Source organism: Monodon monoceros, unplaced genomic scaffold, assembly GCF_005190385.1.
Source record: "Monodon monoceros isolate NGI ecotype Baffin Bay Population unplaced genomic scaffold, NGI_Narwhal_1 Super_Scaffold_17, whole genome shotgun sequence".
In the NCBI taxonomy this organism is placed as follows: Eukaryota; Metazoa; Chordata; class Mammalia; order Artiodactyla; family Monodontidae; genus Monodon; species Monodon monoceros.
In genome coordinates this window covers 5749013-5761124 of record NW_021703773.1, presented here as the reverse complement: position 1 = coordinate 5761124, position 12112 = coordinate 5749013, and the positions used below count along the sequence as shown (strand labels likewise).

At 47.1% G+C, this 12112-nt stretch overlaps 1 protein-coding gene and 1 pseudogene across 1 annotated transcript; one reads left to right on the top strand and one right to left on the bottom strand.

The window, feature by feature from the left end:
* Nucleotides 1–6226: 6226 nt before the first annotated feature.
* Nucleotides 6227–10978, bottom strand: GOT1L1 (glutamic-oxaloacetic transaminase 1 like 1). The gene is made up of 9 exons (XM_029226712.1): nucleotides 10776–10978; nucleotides 9719–9900; nucleotides 8863–8974; nucleotides 8495–8604; nucleotides 8191–8283; nucleotides 7947–8097; nucleotides 7294–7459; nucleotides 6673–6815; nucleotides 6227–6423 (listed from the first exon to the last, which is right to left on the bottom strand). The coding sequence occupies exons 1-9, from the start codon at nucleotides 10879–10881 to the stop codon at nucleotides 6272–6274; spliced, it is 1215 nt and encodes a 404-aa protein (XP_029082545.1). The 5' UTR covers nucleotides 10882–10978; the 3' UTR covers nucleotides 6227–6271.
* A 274-nt stretch (nucleotides 10979–11252) lies between these two features.
* Nucleotides 11253–12112, top strand: part of LOC114897671 — a 2470-nt pseudogene continuing 1610 nt past the window's right edge.

Genomic DNA, 12112 nt, shown 5'->3' with positions numbered 1-12112 from the left:
TCTGGGCCCCGCTCTGGGTGCTTATTACCTCCTCGGGGTTGGGAGCCAGAGCCCTTGGGGGACGAGAATGGAGGGGTGATGGGAACAGCCGGCATGGGGGAAGGCAGCGCCTGTAGCAGGGGTCAAGGCACCGACGGAGCACATGGACCCCTGCAGCCCTTTTCAGCTGTGTGCCCTGGGCTGGGCAGTTTACTGATGCTCACTGAGACTGTAAACGAAGGTGATGATGGTAATAAAAATAAAAGAAAATAAAATAAAATAGCTACCTTTTTGAATTGTTATGAAGATTAAATGACAAGATAGACATAAGTGCTTATAACACAGTTCCAGGTAGCGTTCCACAACCATTAGCCATGATAGTAATGGTCATTGTTACAGTCTGGACTCCTTGGAAGAGCCAGATGCGTTTACTGACAATGTACTCGATCGAAGCCCCCGTGTCTCCAGGGTCCTAGGCAAAGGAAGACAGGCTCCTAGGAACAAAAAATGAAAAAGTATTCCTTCCCGTGCTATTGCCATCCCAGTGTGAAGAAATCCAAACGGAAAAATTGCCCACCTCCTACCATTCCTAAAAAATCACTATTTTCAGTCTTTCATGTTATCCCTGGCTTACATACATAGAATTTTGTGTTCTTTTATCACTTATTATATAAGTATTTCCCTGGTTGCGTAAGTATACTACTTGGTATTGGTATTAATAACAATCATTTTAATGGATCATAATATTCCACTAAATTGATATGATTCCCTTACTGTTGGACTCTTAAGTTGTTCACAAATTTTCATTAGATAATGCCGCTATGTAATCTTCGTTAATAAAACTTTTAAAATAAAAGTTAACCATGATTTATTTTAATATTTTTCTTTTAAAGTTTATTTCTCCAAAAGCTATACAGATCTGATCACTGAGAACCACCTAATACATATTCTTTAAATAAAAGTAGTTTTTTATATGAAAGTAATAAAAAGTTAAAACATACAAATAAAAAATGAATGTTATTTGTAATCCCATCACTCAGAGATGTCTTAGAAGCGTATCCTTCCAGACTTTTCTGAATATAAATATATATTAATTTTCAATGTAATTTGCTTAGAAAAATGGAGTCCTATGGTACATACTGTTTTGTAACCTAATTTTCACTTAAGGCATCATATGTATTATAATAATAGCTAACTCTTAATATGGTGCTTACTATGTGCCAGGCCCTATTCTAAAGTGTTTTACCTATGTTAACTCATTTAATCCTCATAATAGCTCAATGAGGTAACACTCGATTGATATCTCATTTTACAGATGAGGAAAACTCAGTCCCAGGAACGTTAAGCGACTTGCCAAAGGCCACACATATAAGAGGTGGCAGGGGCCACATACTTAACCCCACCTTATGCTTCTGCCTCACTTTACAGGTCATTAAACTGACGTTTATCTTCTCATTCTTAATGAGTGCATAGTGTTCAGAAGAATAGATATAATTTATTGAACCAATCCTCTTGTTTAACACTTAGATATCAATTTTTGATCATAAGAAACTTTGATAATAAACATATTTGTACACACATTCTTGGGCACTTCTTTATTCCCTTAGAATAAACTCTGAGAAATGGAATTGCTGGATCACAGAGTAATCTATTTAGGCAGGGTGGCAAGGAAAACCTCCCTTTTTCAGAACATAAAGCAAGACTTCTGCTTAAGAAGTGAGCGAATAGTCCTCCTGTACAGCAATATTCTCATTTCACCTGGCCACCCACTCACATGGTCACACCCACGTCATTGCATTACCCGAAAATGTACTGTGACCGAGATACTGACTTCATACTTCCTGCCCGCAGACCAGCACCTTCTATACTTCTCTGATTTCAAGACCTCTAACTCACTAGCCCCCATGACTTTTTCATTCTCTGTCACTCCTTTCATATCTTTTTTAAAAACTGAGGTATAATTGACATAACAATAAACTGCACATATTTAAAATGTGCAATTTGAGAAGCTTTGACATCTGTATTCACCTGTGAAATCATCACCACCATCAAGATGGTGAACATATCTACCACCTGCAAAAGCTTCCTTGTGACCCTTGGTAATCCCTCCCTCTCAGGCAACCACTGATCTTTTTGTCACTAAAGATTAGTTTGCATTTTCTAGTATATTATACAAATGGAATCATAGAGTATGTACTGTTTTGTCTAGCTCTTTTACTCAGCATAATTATTTTGAGATTCATTCATGTTGTGTATATTGGTAGTTCTTTTTTTTTTTTTTTTTTAATTTTTTGGCCGCACTGAGCTGCATGTGGGATTTTAGTTCCCCCACCAGGGATGAAACCCGCGTCCCCTGCAGTGGAAGCGCAGAGTCTTAACCACTGGACTGCCGGGGAAGTCCCTGTATATCAGTAGTTCTTTCATTTTTATTGTTGAGTAGTGCTCCACGGTATAAATATATCAAAATTTGTTAACCCATTCAAATCCATTCACCTGTTTATGAACATCTGGCTATTACAAATAAAACTACTATGAACATTCATGTATAAGATTCTGTAGGGACATATATTTCCTTTACTCTTGGGTAAATACCTAGTAATGGAATAGCTGGATGACATGATAATTATATGTTCCCAGCAGCAGTGTATGAGAGTTTCAGTTCCTCTACTTTCTCACCAACACTTTAGTATGGTCAGTCTTCTAATTTGTACTTCCTTTTTTTATATATTTTTTTATTTTTATTTTTGCGGTACGCGGGCCTCTCACCGCTGTGGCCTCTCCCGTTGCGGAGCACAGGCTCCAGACTCACAGGCTCAGCGGCCATGGCTCACAGGCCCAGCCGCTCCGCAGCATGTGGGATATTCCCGGACCGGGGCACGAACCCGTGTCCCCTGCATCGGCAGGAGGACTCTCAACCACTGCGCCACCAGGGAAGCCCTGTACTTCCTTTTTGACTACTGATGGTGAACATATTTTCATATGCTTTATTTGACATTCATATAGCTTTGGGGGTGTGTGTGAAGTACCTGTTCAAATCTTTTGAACATTTAAAAAATTGTATTGTTTGTTTTCTTGTTACTTTTTTAGAGCTATTTATATATTCTAGTTACCAGTCCTCTACCAGCTCTATGATTTGCAAATATTTTTCCCAGTTTGTGGCTTGATTTTCAGTTCTCTTAAAAATGACTTTAAACAACAGAAATGTTTAATTTTAATTCGAATTCATCTATTCTTTCCTTTACGGATCATGCTGTGATGTTGTATCTAAGAAAACTTTGCCTAACCCAAGGTCACAGAGATATTCTCCTTTGCTTCCTTCTAGAAGTTTTATGGTTTTAGGTTATACATGTAGGCCTATGATCCATTTTGAGTTAAATCTTTCACTCAATATATTTTAGTTTACTGAAAACACCTGGAAATAATGACTAATCAGTATCGACGAGAACCTTGAGAGCGCAGATTGTGGTGTGTAAATACCTTTATCTGCTAAAATGATTAGGGCTCCTTCGAGGAAAGACTGATTCCAGATCTGCAGCAGAAAATGTTCAACTTTTCCTGGAATGTCTTGTCATGCCAGAAGCTCTCAAAAATCTTAAAGAAGATTTAAGATTAAGTCTTAAAGGAGCTCTCCAAAACTGCTAGGCTTCTATCAAAGATCTTGGAAACTAATTTGAATTGGCTCTGGCAGGTCAAAGATGGGACATTTTTCACATCAATAAGGATGATGGTCACAGTAGACTACAACACAAATCATTTTAAATCCATAAATTCATAAAGATTAAAAACACACCTTATCAACCACCTTTGGGGATTGCTAGTACACCAATTCATTAATTTAATAACTAGTAAAGGAAGGGAAAGCATCAAAACTAATTCTGCCTTTCCTATAGGAAGTATACCTCACATTAAATCACAGTGAGGGGAAATTTCTATTCATAAAAGTATTCCAGCTAATGAATAAATGATGTTAGAATTAGAACACCTGTATCACCATTCTTCAACACTAATGAGTTAATGGAGCTCGGCAATGATCCTCTGTGACTGCTGACATCACAGTAAAACAACTAGCATCACCTGCTTCCTGATAAAACACAACATACCATCTGTGATGTGGCCTTGCCAAGACAAAAAAAAAAAAATGCTGAATCTGATCAAGCCTCTAGATTTATATTCTTAGTTCCAAAAATACAGGGAGGGGGCTTCCCTGGTGGCGCGGTGGTTGCGAGTCCGCCTGCCGATGCAGGGGACGCGGGTTCGTGCCCCGGTCCGGGAAGATCCCACATGCCGCGGAGCGGCTGGGCCCGTGAGCCATGACCGCTGGGCCTGAGCCTCCGGAGCCTGTGCTCCGCAACGGGAGAGGCCACAGCAGTGAGAGGCCCGCGTACCGTTAAAAAAAAAAAAAGATAAATTCATCTCTAAGCATCAGGAAACCAAAGGAGATGGCCTCATTTGCTCCATGAGCTTGCTTGCAATCCTCCTCAATTATAAGACCTGTAGACAGAACCTCTGCTTCCTCTCATAAGAACTACAATTTATGGAAAAGGTATTATTTATTTTCCAGGAAGGAGCCACCAGCCTTGATAGACAGGTTTGGGTATCTTAAGCCCAAACCCATGAGGCTGCTCACTTGTCTGCACTCCCTGTAAGAACAATCTTCAGGGAACGCAAGGAAGCTGAGAACGGACTTGCCTAAATCCTTGTGCTATATGCAGCTCTGGGACTTCCCTGGTGGTCCAGTGGTTGAGAATCCGTCTTGCAATGCAGGGGACACTGGTTCGATCCCTGATGGCGGAACAAAGATCCCACATGCGGCGGGACAAGCAACTAGAGAGCCCGCGTGCCACAACTAAGACCCGATGCAGCCGGAAAAAAAAAAAAAAAGCTCTGCACCTAATTTAATGTGTGTTTCAGGAGTCCCCAAGGTTCAATGATTCATTAGAAGGACTCACAGGACCCAGTAAAGCTGTTACATTCATGGTTACAGTTTATTACAGTGAAAGGATAGGACTGAAATCAGCAAAGGAAAAAGGCAGATAGGGTGGAGTGCAGGAGATACCAAGCACGAGCTTCCAGTTTCCTGTCCAGTTGTCCTGTTCCAGTTGCACAGACAGTGCTCAATTTTCTCAGCACCAACGTGTGACAACATGTGTGAGGTGTTGCCAACGAGGCACACCAAGACTTTGATATCCAAAGTTTTTATTGGGGGTTAATCACATGGGCATGCAGTGCCTGCATAACTCACCTGAACTACCCAGTCTTCAGCCCCTAGACATCAAACTGACACAGCATGACCCAAGGGTTCCATCATACAAACCACTCTTGTCAGGCAGGAAACTCCAAGGGCTCAAACTTCACTTCCCAGTAACTGGTCAAGGGCCAGTCCTGAAGCCCCTTGGAATGTATAGAGTTTGGGCAACTAAGTCCTGCTGTGTTAACATTTTCCTGAAACTTACTTAGCACTTATTACGTGCCACCTTTTATGATTAACTTCTTTTTTACCAAGTGAGTTGTATTTTCCCAGCTGGGGTGGAGGACATCATAAGAGCAGCAACAGTATCTTATACCTTTTAGTATCCTGGGGGCTTGCAGAGTTCCATGTATTAACAGACACCCAATAGTCACTTCTGTTTCATGTGATTAAGGCTCATCTTCTAACTAGGCTATAAACTTCCAGAGAAAAAGAACTGGACCGTGCCTGTTTTTTGCATACCTTTTGATGCCCAGATGTTATGGTCTGAATGTTTGTGTCTCCTCAACATGCATATGTTGGAACCTAATCACCAATGTGATGGTATTGGGATGTCATTAGGTCATGAACGTGGAGCCCTCATGGATGGGATTAGTGCCCTTATGAAAGATGACTCAGAGATCCCTCACTCCTTCTACCATGTGAGGTTACAGGCAGAGGTGCTGTTTATGAACCAGGAGGTGGGCTTTCACTAGGCACTGAATCTGTTGGTGACTTAATCTTGGACTTCCCAGCCTCCAGAACTCTAAGAATCTTAACGAATTTCTGTTGTTTACAAGACACCCAGTCTATGATATTTTGTTATAGCAGACCAAATGCACTAAGACACCAGATGCTCAACAAATATGAGATGGTCAATGAACGTAAACATTCCCTTTTTCTCTGGGTCTCTTTGCTGAGGCCAGACCAATGCTTCATCAATGGATGGAGAGAGAGACAGAGAGTGTTTTGCAGAGAAATGAATTGCAGCAATAAATAATCAGCACAGGATATTTTTAGAGACCAAAGGTTTTATTCCAATCAGGAGTCATTTACTTTTGGAAGCTATTTCTCTGAGTCCTTCGTGAAGAGGACAGCCTCAGTGATGCTCTCAGTGATGTAGTCTATGTTGTAGGAATTGACACAGGTGAAGTTGATCCGCCCATTCTTGGGGATATAGATATGCTTTTTCTTGACCAAGTAGTCCACCTGTTGGGCTGGTGACGACCATAGGGTCTCAGATCCTGAGGTGGCCACCTCTAGCTCCCCTCTAGCCTACGGTGAATTATGGAGGAGAGGGAGTGTCAGCCTTTCTGGGGATCCAGAAGAATCTTGAAAGCAGCTCTACCTTCCTCAGGAAAGGATCAAAATCTGGGGTGAAGCTAGGGACTGGTCACCTAGTCCATGAAGTTTATGCTCAAATACAAGGTCAGAAAGTGGGGAGCTGTCCCTTCCTAGACACTTACGGTTGAGTCCAAGATAGCTATGGGACCCCTTCTGCTCAGTGATGTGATCCCAGGAGCCTGGGGTTCCCAGGAGCCGGAGCTTCTCCTTCACTTTTTCCTTGGTCATCATGACGTTCTCTACAACCCCTTCCAGACTCTGTTTCCTGCCAAGAGAAAGACATCAGGAAATTAAGAGTATAAGGTCTCCCCGTGCTCTCAGCCTCCTCATTGCCTTTCCCCTCTTCTCCCTTCAAAAGTGGTGGAGCCAGGCATCCACCTGGGATGGTTATAAATGGGAGGGGGTTTCAGTCCATATTAATGTAAGCAAGGGAAGCAGACTCTCAGGCAGACTGCCAGAGTAGCAGGCCCTTGGTGCTTCCTCATCTCCTCCTGCAATCTGGGAATGTTCAAATAATTCAATAATAGTTTGACCTGGGTCCAAAAAGAGCATCCTATTACCCACTGCCGCAGGCTGGGCAACCCTCAGCATAGCCGCTGCCATTGGTACACAGGGGCTCCTCAGTAAAGAGTAAAGAGGCAATGTGGGCAGGAAGAGAAGCAGCCACTGCATCCTGTGAGTCAGCAAGTCTGTGGGTATCCAGAGGCTCTGCCCACCCGTCCTGCCCCACCCCTCCCCCTTACCATTCTCCCTGCATAGCCGGGTTACAGAGGACAGAGGTGATAATGCGAGCACCCGTGGTAGGAGGGTTTAGCCACAGGGCCCGCGCGAAGTCCATCAGCTGCGAGAGGACGCACAGCAGGAGCTCGTTACTGAGTGCCACCACCACGAGGATCCCCACTCCTTCGTCTGCAGCATTGGGACAGACAGCCTGTCTCAGCGCCCCCTCTGCCATTCCCGAGCCGTGCGCGCAGTCTCTGCCCCTTGCCTTGCTGAAGAGAGGGCTGGACCGCGGGGCTCGCCACCCAGCCCCACCAAGTTGGCATCCATGCCCCGGGAAGCTGCCACAGGCTCCTCTTGCAGGAAAAAGTAGCCACAGGTAAGAGCCTTAAAGGTGGAAGGGACTTGAAAGATCACTAACTTCCACCCCTCGTCTTATAGTGGAGGAAACAGAAGCCTGAGAGGCGTGAGATGGGTCAGCTAGAGTCAGTTTTAGCAGCTGAGCTAAGACCATACCACAGAACCTGACTGGTAGCTCAGTGCCCTTCCCTCCTGCCGCCGGTGCCCTCTCTGGAGGCCTGGGTTCTCTCCAGAGGGTAGGAGATGTCAAACGCGTCGCTCGTGCCCAGGGTGGGGCACCACCAGGCCTTCCCTTCTCCTCCTGCCCACGTCATACCATAAATACCAAAGTTCTTGGACAGAGACTGGCTGCAGAAGAACTCAAAGCCTCGAGACACAAAGTATTGTAAGAATCTAGCATCTTCTTCCAGGTCACCAGTCGCTAAACCTTGATAGGGAATGTCAAAAAATGGAAAGATCTGCTTGCTCTGTAGGAGAAAGGAGAATGAGAAAAGGAAGGGACTGATGGAGGCGCGGCAGGTGGTGAGAGGGAGGGGAGCCAGGCGGGAGGGTGGGCTCACCTTCATGAGGACCATCAACTGTGTCCACTGACCCTGTGTCAGCTTGCAGTTGCCGATGTTCCCAATCACGAAGATACAGCCATGCGGGGCCTGCTGCAGGTAGAGACTGTCTCGTCAGGCGCTTCCTTGACCACGTAGGTCGTGGCAACGGGACATTGGGAGGAGACGTGGTCCTTCATGTTGGCTCCTACTAAAGGGCTACGAATCCAAGCCTAGAAAAGGCCTTGATGATTGAAGGGGGCGGGAAAGGAAAGGGAAACTGTGAATCAAGTCTCGGGGGGTGCTTCTGAGCGAGCACATCTACCTCCACCACATTGAGGAGCATGCTGGGGTCCAAGCACAGCCGTGCGGAGTCCCAGAAGATGTGTTCATAAACTGTAAAGCCCATGTCCTGGAAGACGAGTCCATGCGGTTCTGTGGGGAGACATCCCCCACCAGCTGGTACCCGGCAGGCGGAAAGATGGAAGCAGCCACACCAGAGAGTGAGCCTGAGGGGGCAGGTCAGTGGCCGAAGGCAGGACAGTAACAGGAGAGGGGCAAGCATACCTCGGCTCGCGCACCGTGTTTCTCATGACGGAGGGTGCAGAGGGCAGCAGGGGAGATTGCAAATGGGGTGGGAATCAGGAACACAGGACAGGGGTCTGCTGTCGCCCTCACTTGCCTAACACTCACCTTTTTGAGAAGAAATGATGTAAACTATTTGAGAATCCCGACGCCAAGTTTTGAGGAACTGGGCCCCCAGCTGGAAAGCACCGCTGTCACCTACAGTGTGCACGCCCCCTGCCTGCCAGCAAACCAGAAGCAGGAGTAGCACCTGCAGGCACTGATGTTTCCCAGAAAAAGTTGAGGAAGGAGGGTCACTTCCTCATGGAGGTCAAAGCAACATGCTCCAACACATACGCCTCCGTTGACTCATTCGACCAGATTTACTGAGCACCTACTATGTGCCAGACACTGTAGTAGGCACTTGGGATGCATAAGGGAACAAAAAGAACACCCTCCACCCCTGTGGTGCTCACGTCCATACCAGGCATGGGCAGCCTTTGTCTACAAAGGGCCAAGTAGTCAATGTTTTAGGCTTTCAGGCTGTATAACTACTCAAGTCTGCCTTTATAGCAGAAGACAGCTCTCGACAAGGCAAGCAAATGATCGTGGCCATGCTCCAATAACATTTTCTGGACACTGGAATTTGAATTTCATATAATTTTCATGTGTCCCAAAATATTACCCCTCTTTGATTTTCAACCATTAAAAAAAAAAAAAAAAAAAGAGTGATGGTGATACCAGCCCCACTTCAGATTCAGGTCATCCCCTTCTTAAAAGAGCTTGCACATGATCACGTGGGCTGGTGCGAGAGCCCTGGTTTGGGGTCCTGATCCTGGCTCTGCCCTCCAGTGACCAAGCTGGGGACTCTTTGAGCTTCAAGGGTCCCCTCCATAGTCTCTTTCAGGTTTATGATTGTACATCCCCGATCCCCGATCTCTACTCCTCGTGTCTCAGCGAGTAAGGAAAGGGCCCTGCTTCTCACCCTGTTCTCCATAATGACTTGGCTGTCCTTTCCAAAGAGGAGGTTCAAGGAGGCCTGGATGAATGATTTCATGCCCATCACTGGCGTGTACTCATAGGTCAGTGAGGGATCCTGGGCGATCTGCATTCGGGTCTTGCGCACGACAGAGGACACCCAGGGCTGGCCTTGGCTGGTCATGCAGACTGTGAGGGTAAGGGAAGAGGGGGCTCTTTTTTTTGCGGTATGCGGGCCTCTCACTGTTGTGGCCTCTCCTGTTGCAGAGCACAGGCTCCGGACGCGCAGGCTCAGCGGCCATGGCTCACGGGCCCAGCCGCTCCGTGGCATGTGGGATCTTCCCGGACTGGGGCACGAACCCATGTCCCCTGCATCGGCAGGCGGACTCTCAACCACTGCGCCACCAGGGAAGCCCGAAGAGGGGGCTCTTAATGCCCACCTCAGCATCTGTGAGTTTGGGCTCTCCAGAAAGCCCACAGATCTGTCCTGCCTCTCTTGGGACTTTGGGAAGTCATGTAGGAAAAGACAACTTTCCTTTTCTTTTTCCCCTTTTATCAAAACAATGTGTTGTTAGTGAATGTATCTAACTTTCATCTTTTTAAAAAAGGCAACAGAAACCTATGCCATTTAAAGGGCAAAAATGATAGGCAACATGAGAGTTGTAGGTACATGAGACTGAACAAAGGTGACACTGACTTTCACCATAACAAGGGCTGGCTGCATCCCTGAACAGTCCGTTTTAGGAGCCATTCTCAGTACAGGAGCGGAGGAGGGAGGGGGTAGAATGAAGAGGCTGAAGAAAGTACAGTGTCCACGCAGGCCCCAAGCATAGAGCTGGGGGAGAGGATACAGCTCTTATCAAATCCCAGGAAACCCGCAGAGAAGGGCAGAGGGCACAGAATGACCCAGGAGGTTTTCTGCTCTTTTATTTACCCACTGGGCAATTCTGTTAACAGGAGCAGAGCTGTCTGTCTGGGGAGGCTTGGGTTCTCTCCCGATACGGCCCTCCTAGAGGCAATGATGGTAGACTAGGTCTCACACTCCAAAACTACGAGGCACCTACCTTTATAGGCCAGGAACATCTTGTTAGGGTGGTCATCTTGTTTGTAGGTCTTCAGCAAGCTGCCTTCTAGCTTCTGGGCTAGGGGCACATCCGTGAACACAGACATCGTTGAGGGAAAGTAGAGCCAAGACTATGCTTCCGCTCCCGAAGGCTTCTGCTCTGCAGCATTCCTCCAAGTCTGGACCCGACAGACCAAGCCTCTTCCCAGAACCTTGGCAACTCCAATGCAGAGGCTCCGGACAACTGGTCACCAGAGCAACAGAACCCCACCACTCACTGTCTCCGCGGTGGCCATCCTCCAGGGCTACGGGAATACTGCAAGACAACTGGGGAGAACCCTCTGAGAGAGGGGGCCAGGGGAGGGCGTAGGGAGGACCTGGAATTCCCAGGCACCTCTCCCTAACTCACTGGCTCCTCTCGTCACCTAATCCAAAATAACAAGACAGCCCCTTAGAAGATGGGGCAACGCAGGCAGCCATGAGCCCGGTGAGGGCTCCTCCTGCAGATGGGAGAATCTCTGACCCAGCAGTAACGTGAGTCAAGGGATACATTTTAAAAGCTTCTACTTTCATTTTGCTCAGGGCTCCAGATTTTTTTTTTTTTAATAGAAAGAAATCACTGTTTTCTTCTACAGTTATTTTCATAAAGAGTCCTACGTTTAGAACAGTATAACTTGCAACTCTCTAAGCCAATCCTATTTCTCTGTTATTTACAGACAAGACTTCTACATTTGCAAACTGTTTCAGTGGTGGCTGAGCAGCAAGTGTAGAAGGCAGAGATCAAAGGCAGAAAGCGTTGGCCTCTGCAGGATCAGTCTTGCATTTTGCTTTCTTTTTTTTTCCAAATGACTTTGTGATCCTTGCAGACACTGCTGGTGTCTCACTCAAATACATTTTCCAGCCCTGTTGATGGATAAGGCTTATCTTTCAGATCTACCTTCCAGATTGTCCTTGGCAACAGGAAACCACCTGGCAGGTTACACCCCCATTAGCATCACACTTACACCCCCAGGACTGCCTGATCCTGGCATACAAAAAGCCAGCCCTCGGCGGCTGAGCTCGGCGCTGGCGCTGGCGCCGGCTGGCGAGGTTCGCCCGGGACTGCCTCAGGCTCTCAGAGTGTGCCGCCGGCCCGGCAGCAGGACCCGCCTGACCGCGCCGGCCCGTGGCGGGAGCTCGGGGACCGCGTCCGGGAGGCAGTGGCCGCCAGCGCGGGGCAGTCGGCGGCCACCCCCTGGGGACCGGGGCTGCGCGGCCACTTCCCGCCTCGCGGCGCCGCCGTCGCCGCCGCCGCCGACGCCGCCGCCGCCGCCAGGCCGACCGCCCGGCTTGGCTCCG